Source organism: Microcaecilia unicolor, chromosome 7 (assembly GCF_901765095.1).
Source record: "Microcaecilia unicolor chromosome 7, aMicUni1.1, whole genome shotgun sequence".
Taxonomy (NCBI): Eukaryota; Metazoa; Chordata; class Amphibia; order Gymnophiona; family Siphonopidae; genus Microcaecilia; species Microcaecilia unicolor.
The window spans coordinates 98,813,562-98,834,755 of record NC_044037.1 but is presented as its reverse complement, the minus strand read 5'-3'; the positions used below and the strand labels follow the sequence as shown (position 1 = coordinate 98,834,755).

Sequence of the window (21,194 nt, the reverse complement as noted above, 5' to 3'; positions counted from 1 at the left end):
TGCTATTTTAGTATAGTCCTTTTTTCTTCCACTTCATCTACCATTGTTCATACTACCAGTGTTTCCCTAAGGGATTTAACCATTTATAAAAGCCATTATTTTTTTAAATCCAGGATTTTGAGCTTTGTGTTGTGCCTCCTTGCCCTGGCCATTACATCAAATGTACATTTTTGTAGATCATAAAATATACACTGTTACATGTCAGTGTATTGGGTGATATTGAAGTTGTACTACTGTATGTTTATATATGAGGACCTATGTATTGTGTGATACTTGTGGAGGCATATTTTCAAAGCACTTGGACTTACAAAGTTGCATGGTAACCTATGGAACTTTGTAAGTCTAAGTGTATTGAAAATGAGCTCCATTAGGAGCTTCCTTCCATGTGTTACCTCTTGCTGTTCCTGGAACTCTATCCTGAACTGTGTTCTCTTTTACAGATAGGTGTGGAACACGTTGTTGTGTTTGTGAACAAAGCTGATGCAGTTGAAGATAAAGAAATGCTGGACCTAGTGGAGCTGGAGATCAGAGAGCTCCTAACAGAGTTTGGTTATGATGGAGAAAAAACACCTGTCATCATTGGTTCTGCGCTATGTGCTTTGGAAGTAAGTGAGAAGAGGGAAAAAGGGAGTGTGCTCATTCTGGGTTAGAACTTTATCATGGTGCTCTGGTGAAGACATCTTGCTTTCTGTTGAAAATGGAGGAAATGCAGGTACACCGTGTGGTGATATCTCTGACTGCTTCTGATATGCAGTTCAGGGGTTCTCATTCAGTGCTCAGGAACTAAGTAATGAAAGTAGGGAGTAAATGTCTCTTACCTTGGATCTCACTGGAGGAAAAGGGGTGTTTTCACTGTTCTTTTTTCATTGTTATTACATCTCACCTTTTCTTTCTAGGGCAAGAATCAAGAGCTGGGGGTTAGTAGCATCTTGAAGCTCCTGGACTCTGTGGATGATTGCATCCCACTACCCACTCGAGAGTTAGACAAACCTTTCCTGTTACCCATAGAATCCATTCACTCCATTCCAGGTAGCTGCCCTCTTTTAGATACAATAGTGATTATGACTCAATGTAAATTCAACATTCGTATTCGACATTTAAGGCCTGCAGGGTGATAATCCTGGGTATGTATGGGACGAGTTGATTAACTGTCATCTTCCTTGTGTTCTTCACATGGAAGTAATATATCTTGAGTGTTTTGTACCGAAGTAATGGAATAGCCTCCCAAGGTAGATTAGGACACTGGACAGCTAGTCACTCTTCAGGGAAATAAAGTACAGGCTGGGGCATTTCAGCAATAAAATTAACTAACAGAAATGTAGTAGAGTTTGATTGTAACATATTTTTATGTTCAGCATTTTTAAGGGGCTAATGCTATTTGGGCTGGATGCTATTTAAAATGCTATAAATTTTTATGAGAGGATTTTTGGGGTGGTAATTGAGATGTGTTTTTATGTAACTTTATACAAAAGGTATCGTATACATTGCTGCAAAGTCAGATGAGTAGTGTTTGCTAGATGTAAACAAAATAAAAGTGGAGTCCCTGATGGTAATAGTACAGTGTCTGTGGCAGTGTCTAGAGACCGTTTATGGGAGTCTTAAAATGTATTTATATTATGATAGGGGTCCAATGAGCTTATCAAAATGTTAATCCTGCCCTGGAGGGGGCCATATCATGGTCACAGTGCAGGACATACAGCAGTGACCAGGTCCCCTGGTGATAGTATTACAGAATATGTGGTAGTAATGGGGACTTATGGTGTCAGTGTGAGGTAATTGGCAGTTGCTCCTGGTGGTACTATTGCAGGATACAGGTAGATGTGGGGGTATCTACCTCTGTGTTGTCTGCCTTCTTGCAGGTCGGGGAACTGTAGTCACTGGAACACTAGAGAGAGGCATCGTCAAGAAAGGTGATGACTGTGAATTTGTCGGACACAATAAAAAAATTCAGTCTGTTGTAACAGGTAAGATCCTTTTTAACAAAGATTAAGGCATATTTTAGAGTATTCAGGATGTCTCAGCATGTATGGGACTGCCATATATCATGGAGAAGTGCTGAAGTATTTTATTTATTTCAACATTTATATCCCACATTTTCCAAACTGTTCAATATGGGTTTTAATGTAGTGAAATCAGAAATGCTATAGTTCAGTTTAAGATAGGAAAGTGATAGTAATTGGTTCTAATGGTGTTTACATATTGTGTGGTGTTGGCTGGTATTATTGATGTCTACATGGGTTTGTCTAAAAAACATTTCCTGAAGAAGTGGGCTTTAAGGTGTATTTGAAATATTAAGTAGTTCATACATTTTAGGTCTTTTGGTAGTGTGATCCAGGCTTTGGTGCATAGGTATGTGAAGCTAGTTGCATATGTTGTTGATTTGTATTTTAGTCCTTGGCATCTGGGGAAGTGAAGGATGAGGTAGGTTCTTGCATCCTTGAGTTATTGCTGCATATCAGTTATTCTAAAAGGCTTGTATTCTGGTGCGAGGCCGAAGATTATTCTGTAGGCCAAAGAGCATAGTTTGAAGGATATGTGTGCTTTGATTGGGAGCTAATGTAGGCTTTGCAATAGAGGCCTTGTGCTTTCAAATAGATTTTTTCCAAATATCAGTCTTGCAGCTCTGTTTTGTGCTGTTTGTAATCTCTTTAGTGTTTATTCTTTGCATCCAGCATAGTAGATTCCGTTGCAGTAAGTCCGCATGGGAGAAAACCATTGATTGGATTAGTGTGCTGAAGACTTCTCTGGAGAAGTAGTTTATTTATATGCTTCAGTTTCCACATTGTGTAGAATGTTTTCTTCGTAATATTTGAGACCTGGCTGTTGAAGGTTAGAGTGCGGTCTACGGTGACTCCTAGGATTTTTAGTTTATCTGTTATTGGGAGTGAGGTTACTATTGCATTGATGTTTGTGAAATATTCGACACAGTGTGGAGATATGATTACCAGGCAGTGTGTCTTCTTTGTTCAACTTCAATTTTAAACGCTGAGGTCCAGGATTCTATGATGTTTATGCCCATGGTAATCCTGGTCATGATTTCAGACAGGTTCTTGTTGAAACGAATATAGTTTGACAGGTCAGTGCTGATGTCACTCTCCTTACAAGGGGCTGGTGCTGCCTTCAGTTCCCCAGTATTTCTCAGATGGTACAGACGTGGTTATGTGCAGCAGCTATGAGTAGGCTACTCCTGGGAAGGCTGTAGGCCCAGATTACCAGTGGAGCACTGACCAAATCTAAGGGATGCGGGGCTGATTTCCCTTCACCCTTGGGAACAAACTAGAGGGCTAGGATTGGCAGCTGCTGCTACTACTGCTACTACTTATCATTTCTATAGCGCTACAAGGCATATGCAGCGCTGTACACCATACACAAAAAGACAGTCCCTGCTCAAAGAGCTTACAATCTAGATAAGACAGGTAAACAGACAGAACAATAAGGGTAAGGGAATAAAGAGGTGAGGATAAAAGGACAGGGCAAGTGAGTAGTGGTTAGGAGTCAAAAGCAGTGGTAAAGAGGTGGGCTTTTTGGACTTAAAACGGCCAAAGACGGGGCTAGACGTACAGGCTCGGGTAGTCTATTCCAGGCGTGAGGTGCAGCAAGCTAAAAGGAACAGAGTCTGGAATTAGCAGTAGAGGAGAAGGGGACAGATAAGAGAGATTTATCTACAGAACGGAGTACCCAAGGGGGGCGTAGGGAGAGACAAGAGTGGAGAGGTACTGGGGAGCGGCAGAGTGATTGCACTTATAGGTCAGTAAGAGAAGTTTGAATTGATTGTGGAAACGGATAGGGAGCCAGTGAAGAGACTTAAGGAGAGGGCTAATGTGAGCATAGCGACTTTGGCGGAAAATGAGTCGTGCAGCAGAGTTTTGGACTGATTAAAGAGGAGAGAGATGGCTAAGAGGTAGGCCGGTGAGAAGCAGGTTACAATAGTCAAGACGAGAGGTGATAAGAGTGTGGATAAGGGTTCTGGTAGAGTGCTCAGAGATGAAGGGACGGATTTTGCTGATGTTATAGAGAAAGAAACGACAGGTTTTGGCAATCTGCTGAATGTGAGCAGAGAAGGAGAGAGAGGAGTCAAAGATGACCCCAAGGTTACGAGCCGATGAGACAGGGAGAATGATAGTGCCATCCACAGAAATAGAGAAAGGGGGGGAGAGGAGAGGTAGGTTTAGGGGGAAAGGAGAGATGCTGGCATACAGAGCACAGGGTTGCTAAACCTGGTGGTGTCTGGTCCTTCCTCTTGTCCCCCCCACCCCTTATGGGGTTGTAGTTGCCGTGCTTACTCTCCTCCTCCCTTACTCTTGGGGCCAGAGGTATATTCCCTGAGTGCTGGCCAATTAAAGTTTTTGGAAGAGAAAGAAAACAAACAAAAAAGCCTCCAGTACATTTTCTTCCTAGCCTGCCTCCTGGTCTTCTGTGGTGCTGTGTCTGATTGGTACTCAGTCAGGGAGTCTGAAATAATCACACTCCGGCTCTTTCCCTCCAGTTGCTTCCAGTATGTCTGTAAATAAAGGGAGGTGACACATATTGAGTTATAGCAGTTCAGTATGTCTGCTGGTGCATTTCGACTGGGCTTGGGAGCAGGCAGGTACCAGCTAGGTGAGTGCAATCCATTTTCCCTACACCTACTTCCAGTATGTCTGGAAATAAGAGGAGGTGACATGCTGCAGGTAAATCATAACCGTTCTGTGTGTCAGATGTGTGTTTGGCCTGGCTTGGGAGCAGGCACCAAGTGGGTGCAATTTGTGAATGTTTAGCAAAAAAAAAAAGGCAGGCAAGAAAAGAAAGTGAAGCGAGAGAGGCTTCCTAGATTTAACTATGAACTGTAGGGTGTGCGGGTGGAGTAAGATCTGATCGGCGCTTCTGTTTTGATGGGATCACCAGCCTATTGCGTCTTCGTGCCAAAAATGCAGAAGTAAAGTATGCCAGGCCCTTTGTCTCCCTCTTTTCCTCTGATAGGGAAATGGGGAAGTTCATGAAAGCTATATATCTATCCTTGGGCATGGCAGAACCTGTGCGGCTCCAGCTGTACCTCTCTATGAGTTAATATTTGAGCAGGTGGCATCATATACATTTATTTATGTGTACTTACATACACATTTTTATATACCACGAACATGAAGACATTCAAAGCGATTCACAAGAAATCATCATTCAAAATCTTCCCTTTCCCACCCTCCTTAATAGAACCTTTAACATTTCCTGGTTACAGACATTTTCTCTAATTCTTGACCTGTCTTGATATAACCTCTTATTACTGTCAAATAAAATCTATATGAAGAACCTGACATTATGAGTAAAGCTGAGTTTTTGGTGTTTTATGAAAAGACTCCTAATGGTCCAGGAGACATTTTGTTGAATGCTTTACTCCTCCATCGAGCACACTACAAGATGTGCAATGATAGGACTTCGTGTAAGCCCCTCTGACTAGAGCACAAATTGTGTTTTGGATCACAAGTCTTTAATTTTTGGGCCAGATTTTTAGGGGCATCATCATGAATAGCTCTAAATGTCATGCGTAATATGCTGAATTGTGATCGGGCTTGTACAGGTAGCATTCTGGGCTACCTGCAAATGGTGTAGTAGGTGTATGATCAATCGCGCATAAAGGGAATTACAGTAATGCAAAATAGGAAGGACTGATAGTAACTGCAATATCAACCTAAATAGGCCTACGGGTAGGGTTTAACCAGTGAAGAGTTTCTATTTGTCTGCATGTGGCCCCTCGGCTACTTGGTAAGCTGTACTGTAGAAAAGCATTAACATCATATCCATGTTGTTTGGAATGTTCTAATGCATGCTTATTAGATGTTTCATTAGTTTTGTGCTGACACTGTATTATATCTCTTATTTGAATTTCAATGTTGTTAAATGTGTAGATTTTTGATACTGTTAGTCCTATTATTAGGTTTTAATTTGCTGTTCTCAAGTTTACCTCATTTAATGTATTCATGTTTCTCCGAGGACAAGCAGGCTGCTTGTTCTCACTGATGGGTGACGTCCACGGCAGCCCCTCCAATCGGAATCTTCACTAGCAAAATCCTTTGCTAGCCCTCACACGCCGATGCGCACCGCGCATGCGCGGCCGTCTTCCCGCCCGAAACCGGCTCGTGCCGGCCAGTCTTCTTTTGTCCGCGCTCGGTACGGTCGTGTTACGCCGTTCGCGCCCCGAAAGTCGACCTCGCGCGTCTTTTTTGGACTTCGCTATTAAAACAAAAAAAAAAAAAATCCTTTCGGAAGGAGACCTTTTCGGTCTGTTCCCCTTCCTATATTTCTAGTTTTTGCCCCGTGAAGTTTTCTTTCGTCGTCGGGGTAGGCCCCTTTGAGGCCTCGGTTTGAAGTTTTTCTTCCCCTTTTTGTGGTGCCATCTTCGCCATTACGAGTTTTGATCTCGCTGGCGCGATTTTTCCGCCTATGACATCGAAGTCTCCCAGCGGCTTCAAGAAGTGCACCCAGTGCGCCCGGGTAATCTCGCTCACTGATAGACACGCGTCGTGTCTTCAGTGTCTGGGGGCTGGGCACCGCCCGCAGGCCTGTAGTCTGTGCTCTCTTTTACAAAAGCGGACTCAGGTAGCGAGAATGGCCCAGTGGAACGTTTTGTTCTCGGGCTCTTCGTCGGCATCGGCACCGGGAGTATCGAGTGCATCGACGTCGCCAGTGTCCAGACCTTCATCCTCGGCCGCGATTGCATCGAGTGTATCGAGGCATCGACCCTCTGCATCGGGGCTGAGACATCGGAAGGCTGCGTCGGCGTCGGTGGTACCGGGACCTCCTCGTCTGCTGATTTCGTCGGACCGTGGTGCTTCGTCTGGAGTGCAGGTGAGGGCTGTCCATTCCCCTGCTGATGGCGGTGAGCCTTCGGGTGGGTCTCCCCCTACCCTGAGGGCTCCTGCGGTACAGCCCCCCCGAGACCGACCTTCTTCGGCCTCGGCCCCGAGGAAGCAACGGCTGGATTCTACGTCCTCCTCGTCGGTGCCGGGAAGCTCCGGTGACATGCTTCGTCCCAAGAAGTCGAAGAAGCATCGACACCGGTCTCCTTCCCGTGTTGGCACCGAGAGCTCTGGGTTGCCGAGGGAGTCGGCACCCAGCAGGCATCGGCACCGAGAGGACCGCTCACCCTCTGTTCAAGAGGTGTCGATGCGCTCCACTATGGACAGCCCGGAACAGACTCTGACATCGACACCTGCATCGGCTTCCATGTCTTTCTCCACAGCCGCACTGCCCGAGAGTCTCCGGGCCGTTCTCCCAGAGATCCTGGGAGAGCTGTTGCGCTCATCCCCTCCGGTACCGGGGGTGCTTGCGCCACCAGTACCGTCGAGTGAGGCGCCGGCTGGGCCCCTTGCCCGGGGTGACTGCGGTAGCCTCCCAGGAAGGCTTCCCGACCACGTCGGCGGAGGGAGCTTCGCCGGTGTGGGCGAGGGAGTCTACCTCTCGACGCTCCCGCCATGGCCGTGGTTCCACGGAGTCGAGCCGGGCACGGCTTTAGACACAGATTCGTGAACTTGTGTCTGATACCAATGGTGAGGCCTTGTGGGAGGAGGAGGAGGACATCAGATATTTCTCTGACGAGGAGTCTGATGGTCTTCCTTCTGATCCCACTCCCTCTCCTGAAAGGCAGCTTTCTCCTCCTGAGAGTCTGTCTTTCGCTTCCTTTGTCCGGGAGATGTCTACGGCCATCCCCTTCCCGGTGGTTGTGGAGGACGAGCCCAGGGCTGAAATGTTTGAGCTCCTGGACTATCCTTCTCCACCTAAGGAAGCGTCCACAGTACCCATGCATCATGTCCTCAAAAAGACATTGCTGGCGAACTGGACCAAGCCATTAAGTAATCCCCACATTCCCAAGAAGATCGAGTCCCAGTACCGGATCCATGGGGACCCAGAGCTGATGCGCACTCAGTTGCCTCACGACTCTGGAGTTGTGGATTTGGCCCTAAAGAAGGCTAAGAGTTCTAGGGAGCATGCTTCGGTGCCCCCGGGCAAGGACTCTAGAACCTTAGACTCCTTTGGGAGGAAGGCCTACCATTCCTCTATGCTCGTGGCCAAAATTCAGTCTTACCAGCTCCACACGAGCATACACATGCGGAATAATGTGCGGCAGTTGGCGGGCTTGGTGGATAAGCTCCCCCCTGAGCAAGCCAAGCCTTTTCAGGAGGTGGTCAGGCAGCTGAAGGCGTGCAGAAAATTCCTGGCCAGAGGGGTGTATGACACCTTTGATGTTGCGTCCAAGGGCCGCTGCTCAAGGTGTGGTGATGCGCAGACTCTCATGGCTGCGTGCCTCCGACCTAGAGAATAGACTCCAGCAGCAGATTGCGGACTCGCCTTGCTGTGCGGATAACATTTTTGGAGAAAAAGTCGAGCAGGTGGTAGAGCAGCTCCACCAGCGGGATACCGCTTTCAACAAGATCTCCAGCCGGCAGCCTTCAGCTTCTACCTCTACAGGTAGAAGATTTTTTTGGGGAAGGAGGACTGTTCCCTACTCTTCTGGTAAGCGTAGGTACAATCCTCCTTCTCGACAGCCTGCGGCCCAGGCTAAGCCCCAGCGCGCTCGCTCTCGTCAGCAGCGTGCGCCTCAGCAAGGCCCCTCGGCTCCCCAGCAAAAGCAAGGGACGAGCTTTTGACTGGCTCCAGCAGAGCATAGCCGACATCCAAGTGTCAGTGCCGGGCGACCTGCCAGTCGGAGGGAGGTTGCAAGCTTTTCACCAAAGGTGGCCTCTCATAACCTCCGATCAGTGGGTTCTCCAAATAGTCCGGCAAGGATACACCCTCAATTTGGCCTCAAAACCTCCAAATTGTCCACCGGGAGCTTAGTCTTACAGCTTCCAGCACAAGCAGGTACTTGCAGAGGAACTCTCCGCCCTTCTCAGCGCCAATGCGGTCGAGCCCGTGCCATCCGGGCAGGAAGGGCTGGGATTCTATTCCAGGTACTTCCTTGTGGAAAAGAAAACAGGGGGGATGCGTCCCATCCTAGACCTAAGGGCCCTGAACAAATATCTGGTCAAGGAAAAGTTCAGGATGCTTTCCCTGGGCACCCTTCTCCCCATGATTCAGGAAAACGATTGGCTATGCTCTCTGGACTTGAAGGACGCCTACACACACATCCCGATACTGCCAGCTCACAGACAGTATCTGCGATTTCAGCTGGGCACACGTCACTTCCAGTACTGTGTGCTACCCTTTGGGCTCGCCTCTGCGCCCAGAGTGTTCACCAAGTGCTTGGCTGTAGTAGCAGCGGCACTTCGCAGACTGGGGGTACACGTGTTCCCATATCTCGACGATTGGCTGGTGAAGAACACATCCGAGGCAGGAGCTCTACAGTCCATGCAGATGACTATTCGCCTCCTGGAGCTACTGGGGTTTGTGATAAATTATCCAAAGTTCCACCTTCTCCCAGTGCAGAAAAACTCGAATTCATAGGAGCTCTGCTGGATTCTCGGACGGCTCGCGCCTATCTCCCAGAGACGGGAGCCAACAACTTGTTGTCCCTCGTCTCGCGGGTACGAGCGTCCCAGCAGATCACAGCTCGGCAGATGTTGAGATTGCTGGGCCACATGGCCTCCACAGTTCATGTGACTCCCATGGCCCGCCTTCACATGAGATCTGCCCAATGGACCCTAGCTTCCCAGTGGTTTCAGGCTGCTGGGGATCTAGAAGACGTGATCCACCTGTCCACGAGTTTTCTCAAATCCCTGTATTGGTGGACGATTTGGTCCAATTTGACTCTGGGACCTCCTTTCCAAATTCCTCAGCCACAAAAAGTGCTGACCACGGATGCTTCTCTCCTGGGGTGGAGAGCTCATGTCGATGGGCTTCACACCCAAGGAAGCTGGTCCCTCCAGGAACGCGATCTGCAGATCAATCTTCTGGAGTTACGAGCGGTCTGGAACGCTGTGAAGGCTTTCAGAGATCGGCTGTCCCACCAAATTATCCAAATTCAGACAGACAACCAGGTTGCCATGTATTACATCAACAAGCAGGGGGGCACCGGATCTCGCCCCCTGTGTCAGGAAGCCGTCAGCATGTGGCTCTGGGCTCGCCGTCACGGCATGGTGCTCCAAGCCACATATCTGGCAGGCGTAAACAACAGTCTGGCCGACAGGTTGAGCAGGATTATACAACCTCACGAGTGGTCGCTCAATTCCCGTGTAGTGCGACAGATCTTCCAGGTGTGGGGCACCCCCTTGGTAGATCTCTTCGCATCTCGAGCCAACCACAAAGTCCCTCAGTTCTGTTCCAGGCTTCAGGCCCACGGCAGACTGGCATCGGATGCCTTCCTCCTGGACTGGGGGGAGGGTCTGCTGTATGCTTATCCTCCCATACCTCTGGTGGGGAAGACTTTGTTGAAACTCAAGCAAGACCGAGGCACCATGATTCTGATTGCTCCTTTTTGGCCGCGTCAGATCTGGTTCCCTCTTCTTCTGGAGTTGTCCTCCGAAGAACCGTGGAGATTGGAGTGTTTTCCGACCCTCATCACACAGGACGAAGGGGCGCTTCTGCATCCCAACCTCCGGTCCCTGGCTCTCACGGCCTGGATGTTGAGAGCGTAGACTTTGCCTCTTTGGGTCTGTCAGAGGGTGTCTCCCGCATCTTGCTTGCTTCCAGGAAAGATTCCACTAAGAGGAGTTACTTCTTTCTACGGAGGAAGTTTGCCGTCTGGTGTGACAGCAAGGCCCTAGATCCTCGCTCTTGTCCTACACAGACCCTGCTTGAATACCTTCTGCACTTGTCTGAGTCTGGTCTCAAGACCAACTCTGTAAGGGTTCACCTTAGTGCAATCAGTGCATACCATTACCGTGTGGGAGGTAAGCCGATCTCAGGACAGCCTTTAGTTGTTCGCTTCATGAGAGGTTTGCTTTTGTCAAAGCCCCCTGTCAAGCCTCCTACAGTGTCATGGGATCTCAATGTCGTTCTCACCCAGCTGATGAAACCTCCTTTTGAGCCACTGAATTCCTGCCATCTGAAGTACTTGACCTGGAAGGTCATTTTCTTGGTGGCAGTTACTTCAGCTCGTAGAGTCAGTGAGCTTCAGGCCCTGGTAGCCCAGGCCCCTTATACCAAATTTCATCATAACAGAGTAGTCCTCCGCACTCACCCTAAGTTCTTGCCAAAGGTTGTGTCAGAGTTCCATCTGAACCAGTCAATTGTCTTGCCAACATTCTTTCCCCGTCCTCATTCCTGCCCTGCTGATCGTCAGCTGCACACATTGGACTGCAAGAGAGCATTGGCCTTCTATCTGGAGTGGACACAGCCCAACAGACAGTCCGCCCAATTGTTTGTTTCTTTTGATCCCAACAGGAGGGGAGTGGCTGTGGGGAAACGCACCATATCCAATTGGCTAGCAGATTGCATTTCCTTCACTTACGCCCAGGCTGGGCTGGCTCTTGAGGGTCATGTCACGGCTCATAATGTTAGAGCCATGGCAGCATCGGTAGCCCACTTGAAGTCAGCCACTATTGAAGAGATTTGCAAAGCTGCGACGTGGTCATCTGTCCACACATTCACATCTCATTACTGCCTGCAGCAGGATACCCGACGCGACAGTCGGTTCGGGCAGTCAGTGCTTCAGAATCTGTTCGGGGTTTAGAATCCAACTCCACCCCCCTAGGCCCATGTTTATTCTGTTCCAGGCTGCACTCTCAGTTAGTTGGATAAATTGTTAGGTCAATCTCAGTTATGTCCTCGCCGTTGCGAGGCCCAATTGACCATGGTTGTTGTTTTGAGTGAGCCTGGGGGTTAGGGATACCCCATCAGTGAGAACAAGCAGCCTGCTTGTCCTCGGAGAAAGCGAATGCTACATACCTGTAGAAGGTATTCTCCGAGGACAGCAGGCTGATTGTTCTCACAAACCCGCCCGCCTCCCCTTTGGAGTTGTGTCTTCCCTTCTCTTTGTCTTGCTACATATGAGACTGGCCGGCACGAGCCGGTTTCGGGCGGGAAGACGGCTGCGTATGCGCGGTGCGCATTGGCGCGCGAGGGCTAGCAAAGGATTTTGCTAGTGAAGATTCCGATTGGAGGGGCTGCCGTGGACGTCACCCATCAGTAAGAACAATCAGCCTGCTGATGAGATGTGAATGTGTGGACAGATGACCACGTCGCAGCTTTGCAAATCTCTTCAATAGTGGCTGACTTCAAGTGGGCTACCGACGCTGCCATGGCTCTAACATTATGAGCCGTGACATGACCCTCAAGAGCCAGCCCAGCCTGGGCGTAAGTGAAGGAAATGCAATCTGCTAGCCAATTGGATATGGTGCGTTTCCCCACAGCCACTCCCCTCCTGTTGGGATCAAAAGAAACAAACAATTGGGCGGACTGTCTGTTGGGCTGTGTCCACTCCAGATAGACAGGTATGTAGCATTCGCTTTATATTTGGCTGTTTTTACTATTGTTATGCTGTGAACAAAATTGTAAGTTATGTTAGAACTGTACTGCTATACACCGCCTTGGGTGAATCTCTTCATAAAGGTGGTTAATAAATCCAAATAAATATATAGACCTGACTCTGTGAGATTCATAAGTACATAAGTAATGCCATACTGGGAAAGACCAAGGGTCCATCGAGCCCAGCATCCTGTCCACGACAGCGGCCAATCCAGGCCAAGGGCACCTGGCAAGCTTCCCAAACGTACAAACATTCTATACATGTTATTCCTGGAATTGTGGATTTTTCCCAAGTCCATTTAGTAGCGGTTTATGGACTTGTCCTTTAGGAAACCGTCCAACCCCTTTTTAAACTCTGCTAAGCTAACCGCCTTCACCACTTTCTCTGGCAACGGATTCCAGAGTTTAATTATACGTTCACCACTTTCTCTGGCAACGAATTCCAGAGTTTAATTATACGTTGGGTGAAGAAAAATTTTCTCCGATTTGTTTTAAATTTACTACACTGTAGTTTCATCGCATGCCCCCTAGTCCTAGTATTTTTGGAAAGCGTGAACAGACGCTTAACATCCACCTGTTCCACTCCACTCATTATTTTATATACCTCTATCATGTCTCCCCTCAGCTGTCTCTTCTCCAAGCTGAATAGCCCTAGCCTCCTTAATCTTTCTTCATAGGGAAGTCGTCCCATCCCCGCTATCATTTTAGTCGCCCTTCGCTGCACCTTTTCCAATTCTACTATATCTTTCTTGAGATGCGGCGACAAGAATTGAACACAATACTCAAGGTGCGGTCGCACCATGGAGCGATACAACGGCATTATAACATCTTCACACCTGTTTTCCATACCTTTCCTAATAATACCCAGCATTCTATTCGCTTTCCTAGCCGCAGCAGCACACTGAGCAGAAGGTTTCAGTGTATTATCGACGACACCCAGATTCCTTTCTTGGTCCGTAACTCCTAACGTGGAACCTTGCATGAAAACAACAAGGGAACTAAAGGGGGGGGGGAGGGGGCCCTTCCACCACTAAAAGTTCCCACATGCATCACCTTGCACTTGCTTACATTAAACGTCATCTGCCATTTAGCCGCCCAGTCTCCCAGTCTCATAAGGTCCTCTTGTAATTTTTCACAATCCTGTCGTGATTTAACAACTTTTAATAACTTTGTGTCATCAGCAAATTTAATTACCTCGCTAGTTACTCCCATCTCTAAATCATTTATAAATATATTAAAAAGCAGCGGTCCTAGCACAGACCCCTGAGGAACCCCACTAACTACCCTTCTCCATTGTGAATACTGCCCATTTAACCCCACTCTCTGTTTCCTATCCTTCAACCAGTTTTTTATCCACAATAGGACATTTCCTCCTATCCCATGACCCTCCAATTTCCTCTGTAGCCTTTTCATGAGGTACCTTGTGAAACGCCTTTTGAAAATCCAGATACACAATATCAACCGGTTCCCCTTTGTCCACGTTTGTTTACTCCTTCAAAGAATTGAAGTAAATTGGTCTGGCAAGATTTCCCCACACAAAAGCCGTGCTGACTCGGTCTCACTAATCCATGTCCTCGGATGTGCTCTGTAATTTTGTTTTTAATAATAGCCTCTGCCATTTTCCCCGGCACTGACGTCAGACTCACCGGTCTATAATTTCCCGGATCTCCCCTGGAGCCTTTTTTAAAAATCGGCGTTACATTGGCCACCCTCCAATCTTCCGGTACCACGCTCGATTTTAAGGATAAGTTGCATATCACTAGCAGTAGCTCCGCAAGCTCATTTTTCAGTTCTATCAGTACTCTAGGATGAATACCATCCGGTCCAGGAGATTTGCTACTCTTCAGTTTGCCGAACTGCCCCATTACGTCCTCCAGGTTTACCGTGAAGTCAGTAAGTTTCTCCGACTCGTCCGCTTGAAATACCATTTCCGACACCGGTATCCCACCCAAATCTTCCTCGGTGAAGACCGAAGCAAAGAATTCATTCAATCTCTCCGCTACGTCTTTGTCTTCCTTGATCGCCCCTTTTACCCCTCGGTCATCCAGCGGCCCAACCGATTCTTTTGCCGGCTTCCTGCTTTTGATATACCAAAAATTTTTTTTACTATGTTTTTTTTGCCTCTAATGCTATCTTTTTTTTGTAATCCCTCTTGGCCTTCTTTATCTGCGCCTTGCATTTGCTTTGACACTCCTTATGCTGCTTCTTGTTATTTTCAGACGGTTCCTTCTTCCATTTTCTGAAGGCGTTTCTTTTAGCCCTAATAGCTTCCTTCACCTCACTTTTCAACCACGCCGGCTGTCTTTTGGACTTCCGTCCTTCTTTTCTAATTCGCGGAATATGTATGGCCTGGGCCTCCAGGATGGTATTTTTGAACAGCGTCCACGCCTGTTGTACAGTTTTTACTCTCTCAGTTGCCCCCCTAAGTTTTTTTTTTTTTTTTTTGTACCGTTCTTCTCATTTTATCATAGTCTCCTTTTTTAAAGTTAAACGCTAACGTATTTGACTTTCTGTGTACAGTTACTTCAAGGTCGATATCAAAACTGATCATATTATGATCACTGTTATCAAGCGGCCCCAGTACCATAACGTCCCTCACCAGATCATGCGCTCCACTAAGGACCAAGTCTAGAATTTTTCCTTCTCTCGTCGGCTCCTGCACCAGCTGCTCCATAAAGCTGTCCTTGATTTCATCAAGGAATTGTACCTCTGTAGCGTGTCCCGATGTTACATTTACCCAGTCTATATTTGGATAATTGAAGTCACCCATTATTATCACATTGCCCATTTTGTTCGCGTCTCTGATTTCTTTTATCATTTCTGCGTCTACCTGCTCATTCCATCCCAAATCTCTCGGCTCCAAAGACACCAAACAGTAACGCCAGTAAAGTGAAAACAACAAGGGAACTAAAGGGGGGGAGGGGGCCCTTCCACCACTAAAAGTTCAGTACATTGCTTATTTAGGACCAGACCAGTGTTCAATGGCATGCATCTCAGAGCTGCTCCTCACTCTCAAAGCTAAGGGAGCAATAGTGGCAACAGCTTGCAGAACTGGCTCTCTGCCCTTCTACACAACTGAAGCTTCCCAAAGCGCCTTTAAAAGCCAGATTAAGTTGTGGTGCATGAAAAATAACTGCAGTCTGAAAATAATTTTTAAAAAATCCTGGGTAACCTGCTTCAGCTTCACCTTCAGGTTCCTAGCCTTATTCCATGTCATTGCATAGAAGGAACCACAGGTTGACTTCGGTAATAATAGTTGAGGTTTCACTCATTGGGGAAAGAGGAGGAGGCCTTATGGTTGGCCCCTTCATCCCTATGTGAAGCACTACAAACTTGATGTTCTTGCAAGTGGAGATGCTGCCTTTGGTATAGCAGTGATTCAGGGGACCTTGTCTTTTCCTGAACACAAAGAAGAAACAAACCTTTGCACCAAACAGAGACAAAAACAGCAAAGGTGACAAAGAAGTCCCAAAACAGGGGGTGTGAAGCAAAAACTTTTTTGGTTGGCAAGTGAGACTCCAACATGAGGTGTGTTTCGGCCACGAGGCCTGGATCAGGAATCTACAAATGAAAAATAAATACATTAAAAAATATCAACCAAAGGTTAAAAAGTGCACTATAAATAAATACTGGTGTGGTGGTAAATCTTGAAAAAGTGTGTCATATAAATAGTGTCATACAAAACTAAGGAGGAGAGAATGCAAAAATGCGTGCTTTAAAAATACATAGACATAGAGGAATGAGTACATATAAACTTACATATATGCACATCTATGATGGAAAAGAGTGAAACAGGTTGATTGGTACATAAAATAAGTAATAGATATATTAAAGTCACATAGTTGTACCAAACAATAACTCGTACAATAAACAAAATCATAGATATGGACATGATGAAATTAGCTATAAATAAGCTCCAAAGACTGGTTGATGTGAAATGCTGATACCATCTTTGGAAGAAAGGAAGGAACCATTCATAAGGAGAAACCCCCCCCCCCCCCCCGCCTCTGAAAAGCAAAGAAAGGGATCCTGAAGAGAGAGCCTGAAGCTCTGAAACCGTACATGCTGATGCAACAACCACCAAGAACACTGTCTCAAGTGTAAGATCTTTCAAGGAGGCTTTCCGGAATGGCTCAAAAGGAGGCTTCTGAAGAGCCCGAAGGAGTAAATCAAGGTTCCACTCTGGACACAACTTATGAAAGGGAGGCCGCAAGCAGCCTACTTACTCTCTGCAAGAATTGAATGTTATTCAGGTGAGCTGCAACACGTCTTCTGTATTCGGCCCCTGAAAGCAGCCAAAGCTGCAACCCAAGAACCTAAAGCCAATGGTGCAACCGCACCTCAGATACTGTGTGCAGTTCTGGTCACCGCATCTCAAAAAAGATACAGTGGAATTAGAAAAGGTACAGAGAAGTGTGACGATAAAAGGGAATGGGATGACTTTCCTATGAGGAAAGGCTAAAGCGGCTAGGGCTCTTCAACTTGTAGAAGGCTGAGGGGAGATATGATAGAGGTTTATAAAATATTGAGTAGAGTGGAACACGTAGATGTGAATCGCTTCCCCCCCCCCCCCCCCCCCCAAAAAAAAAATAGTAGGACTAGGGGGCATACAAAGAAGATACTAAGTAATAAATTTAAAACTACTACTACTTATCATTTCTATAACGCTACTAGACGTACGCAGCGCTGTACACTTGAACATTAAGAGACAGTCCCTGCTCGACAGAGCTTACAATCTAATTAGGACAGACAAACAAGAGATAGGGAATATTAAAGTGAGGATGATAAAATAAGGGTTCTGAACAAGTGAACAAGGGTTAGGAGTTAAAAGCAGCATCAAAAAGGTGGGCTGTTAGCTTAGATTTGAAGACGGTCAGAGATGGAGCTTGACGAATCAGAGAAAATATTTCTTCACTCAGTGTAATTAAACTCTGGAATTCGTTGCCAGAGAATGTGGTAAAAGCAGTTAGCAGGGTTTAAAAAAGGTTTGGATAATTTCCTGAAACTGAAGTCCATAAGCCATTATTAAGATGGACTTGGGAAAATCCACTGTATATTCTAGGATAAGCAGCATAAAATCTGTTTTGCTATTGTGAGATCTTGCCAGGTACTTGTGAGCTGGATTGGCCACTGTTGGAAACAGGATACTGTGCTTCATGGACCTTCAGTCTGTCCCAGTATGGCAATGCTTATGTTTTTATCCTTTCTGGAGAAACACTAGGATGTGCTCGATCTGAGCAGAGAAGGGAGAAAGTCTGCATTTGGAACACTAGCCTCTGAACGTCCTCCAGACCCTCACATATGTCATGGATGTAGAGTGTTCCGAGCCTGAATCAAGCTGTAAAACAAAGGGTCACGGACTCTTCATGAGCACCGGACCTTATTTCAGTAGGCCATGTATCTGTGGAAGACAGAGAAGGACCCCTGTGCGATCTTTTTCGACAAACAGCCTACCGTGGGCCAAGGAGGGAAGACGTACGGTAGATGTGTCTCCGGCTAGGGCTGCAGTAGGGTATCGATCTCCATCGAGTCCATTTTTTTTCCCATGGCTGAAGAACTTGGTCACTTTGGCATTCCTTTTTATTACCATCTAGTCCAGAAGCGGAGAAACCCATCGGTCCCCTGGCTGGATAGTTCCCATTCTCCCCTGGTCCAAGGATGCCTGCTGAGGAACTCCACTGCCACATTCGGGGACCCCATGATGTGCGCTGCCAAGAAGCAGATAAGATTTTTCTTCACCCAGCTCATGAAGGAGGCCATTTCCATGCCATTGGATGACTGAAGGTCCCTCCTTGTTAGTTGATTATAAGTCACCGCACAACTCGGATCATGGCCCCCACCAGAAAGGGAGCGAAGTCGTGTAAGGCATTCTTCCTACCCTGAGCTCCAAGCGATTTATCTACCGCTGGAACTCTTGTTCTGTCCAGGTGCTCTGTGTCAGATGGAACTTATAATGAGCTCCCCAACCCGACTTGCTAGCATCCATTGTCACCACTTCCCATTGTGTTATCGGAAAGGGAGCTCCAACGGTCAAATTCTTGGGTGACAACCACCACTGCGTACTCCATTTGGCAACCAGCATCCAAGGAAGATGGCCATACGTCTGTGACACTGTAGACCAGTGGCTGAGAAGAGACTACTGTAATGGCTCCATATGAGCCTTCGCTCATGGCACCACTTCCGTCGCCACTGTCAACCCCAGAACCTAAATATATTCCCAGACCCTGAGCTTGCCTTGACTAAAAAGAAGACGAATCTGTTAAACCAGCTTTGACCTCTTGCGCCCTGTGAGGAAGATCCGCTTCCATGCTGAGTTGAATAGAACACCCAGATACTCTAGCGTCTGCGATGGAGTTAGTCTGCTCTTCTCAAAATTGATCACTCAACCCAACAACTGTAGAAGACAGGCAGCTTTGTCCTTTGACGCCATGCTGTTCAAATAGGTTGGCGCACGAATGAGCCAGTCAAGATACCGGTGAACTCTGATTCACTGGCGCCGAAGGAAGGACTCCGCCACCACCATCACAAACTTGGTAAACATTCTTGGAGCTGTGGCAAGACTGAAGGGCAAAGCCCTGAACTGAAAGTGGCAGCTCAGCACTGCAAAACGTAGAAACCTCTGATGCAGCGGCAATATAGGTATATACAAATACACCTCCTTGAGATTGAGGAGGGTGAGACATTCTCCCACTTGAACCAAGGCTATAACTGCTCTTAGTGTTTCCATGTGAAAGCGGGACACTTGGAGCCGGCGGTTAGACCTTTGAGATATAAGACCAGACCAAAGTTGCCTTCCTTCTTTGGGGCAATGATGAAGTATCTGCTTTGTCATTGTTTGGCCTGGGGAACTGGAACAATGCTGTGACAGCCACAGACATACTGCAGGCCGTAACCTGTAACATCTGCAATATAGGCCAACCCTGCTTCCAGCTGGGCAGTATGAAGCCTGTCTTGTGTTGCCGACTACTGATGCCACTTCAGACATGTTCTTTGCACGAACAAGCTGTATGTACAATGTCACTTGAAGACCCAAGATGCCACTTCAAAGGCTTGTTTTAACAAGCATTCTGGCTTCCTATCCTGTAGGTCTTTTAGGGCAATGCCCATTTCCACTGGCAAGGTGGCCTTCTTAGTCACTGCCGTAACCAAGGAGTCCACCCTTAGAAGCTGCAGTGTATCTTTCTCCTCCGTAACTAATGGGTAGAGGTGAGCCCTGGGTCTTCTTACTCTGTCTTGCGTCCGGTGAGACCCATTCTACTGTAATCAAGTCCTGAAAATCTGAATGCATCGGGAAGGTCTTAGAAAGACCTCTAAGCCCCCTCATGATTGATGAAGATGGAACTCCTGATACCGAAGCAGAAGACTCAAGAGGGAGGGAGTTCTCCCTTTTCTAACAGCTCCTCTGAATAGGCCAAATCTACATCAGATAAGGAGAGAGATGCAGAGGTAGCCTCATCTGCCCACTCCTAAGGGTCTCATTCCATCATACACCCTAATTTGGAATCCTCCAAGCCAGACCCTAAATTATAGGCCTATTTCCAATTTGTTTTCCAATTAAGGTTGTTTTGTAGAAGATATTAATATCTTGTGTCCTTAGCAATGAGGCTTTCGTACTGATCATAGTATGGAAACAATTATGAGCTGTTTCCTAAGTGACATGAAACTTTAGATAGTGGGTCTTTTCTGCTTGCAGTGTCGTTGGTTCTTGCTGCAGCCTTTGATCTTGTGGACTATGAGCTGCTGCTAGACAGATTAAAATCTATTGGAATCTCAAATCTGGTCTTGAAGATAATAAGATGTCCAAAGATTATAATTTGACATGTGGAGTACCACAGGGCTCTGCCCTTTCTCCAGTACTTTTCAGTATTTTTATTGCACCACTACTAATGATTGTTCAGGAATTTGGGATGAGGGTATATTGTTATGCATACAATATTTAATTATAGCTAAGATCGATCCATTAAATTTGGATTTATTTATTGGGATTTATTAAATGTCTTTATGAACAGTTACGATGTATGTACGCAACAGTGACCTGTTCTTAGGTTAACAAAGTGTTTGAATTTATGGATTATGTTTACAATGTTTATTGTCATCAATAAAAACCGTTGAAATGTAAATGTCTTTATGAAGTGATTCAAGCAAGGCAATGTACAGCAGGTACAGTTTAACATAAAACTTATAATTTTGTTAACAGCATAACAATGGTAAAATAACCATAAATACAATAAATGAGGTAACTTGAAAACAGTAAACTGAAACCTAATAATAGAACTACTGTGAAACAGTATCAAAAATATATACATTTAACAGCACTGGAATTTATCAAGACTTCAAAACTGTCTAGCTGTAACATCTCAATGGCTGACAGATCATATATCAGAAGTTATTAGAAAAGGTTTTTATATATTGTGGTTATTACATTTGGTTGAATATTACTTTGATGAAAAAAACATTACATACTTTATTGCATGCACTTATTTGTCTCTAGAATAGATTATGCTAATGTAGTATATGTTGGAACCTCGAGTTCAAATCTTAGAGAGCTGCAAACATTGCACAATGTGGTGCTAAGGTTGTTAGGTAACGGCAGAATATATAACCATATCACTCCATACCTGTTGAAGTACCATTAATTGCCCATATCATATAGGGTAAATTTTAAATTGCTGACCCTGGCCCATAAAGCATACTATGGACAATGTCCAGGATACCTGCACTCTGACTTTTCCCTATATGCTAACCAGAAATCTACATTCCCTGTAAGATAATGGAATGATTATACCAAATCTGAAAAGAGCTACATGGGCATCTTTGCC

At 46.3% G+C, this 21,194-nt stretch overlaps 1 protein-coding gene across 2 annotated transcripts in view; it reads left to right on the top strand.

Moving 5' to 3' along the window:
- TUFM (Tu translation elongation factor, mitochondrial) overlaps positions 1 to 21,194 on the top strand; it is a 143,220-nt gene that overhangs the window by 76,798 nt on the left and 45,228 nt on the right. For both annotated transcript variants that reach the window (XM_030209431.1, XM_030209430.1), the window contains exons 6-8: positions 441 to 605; positions 897 to 1,029; positions 1,860 to 1,964. In XM_030209431.1, coding sequence (XP_030065291.1) covers positions 441 to 605; positions 897 to 1,029; positions 1,860 to 1,964 — 403 coding nt within the window. The remainder of the gene's footprint in view (positions 1 to 440; positions 606 to 896; positions 1,030 to 1,859; positions 1,965 to 21,194) is intronic.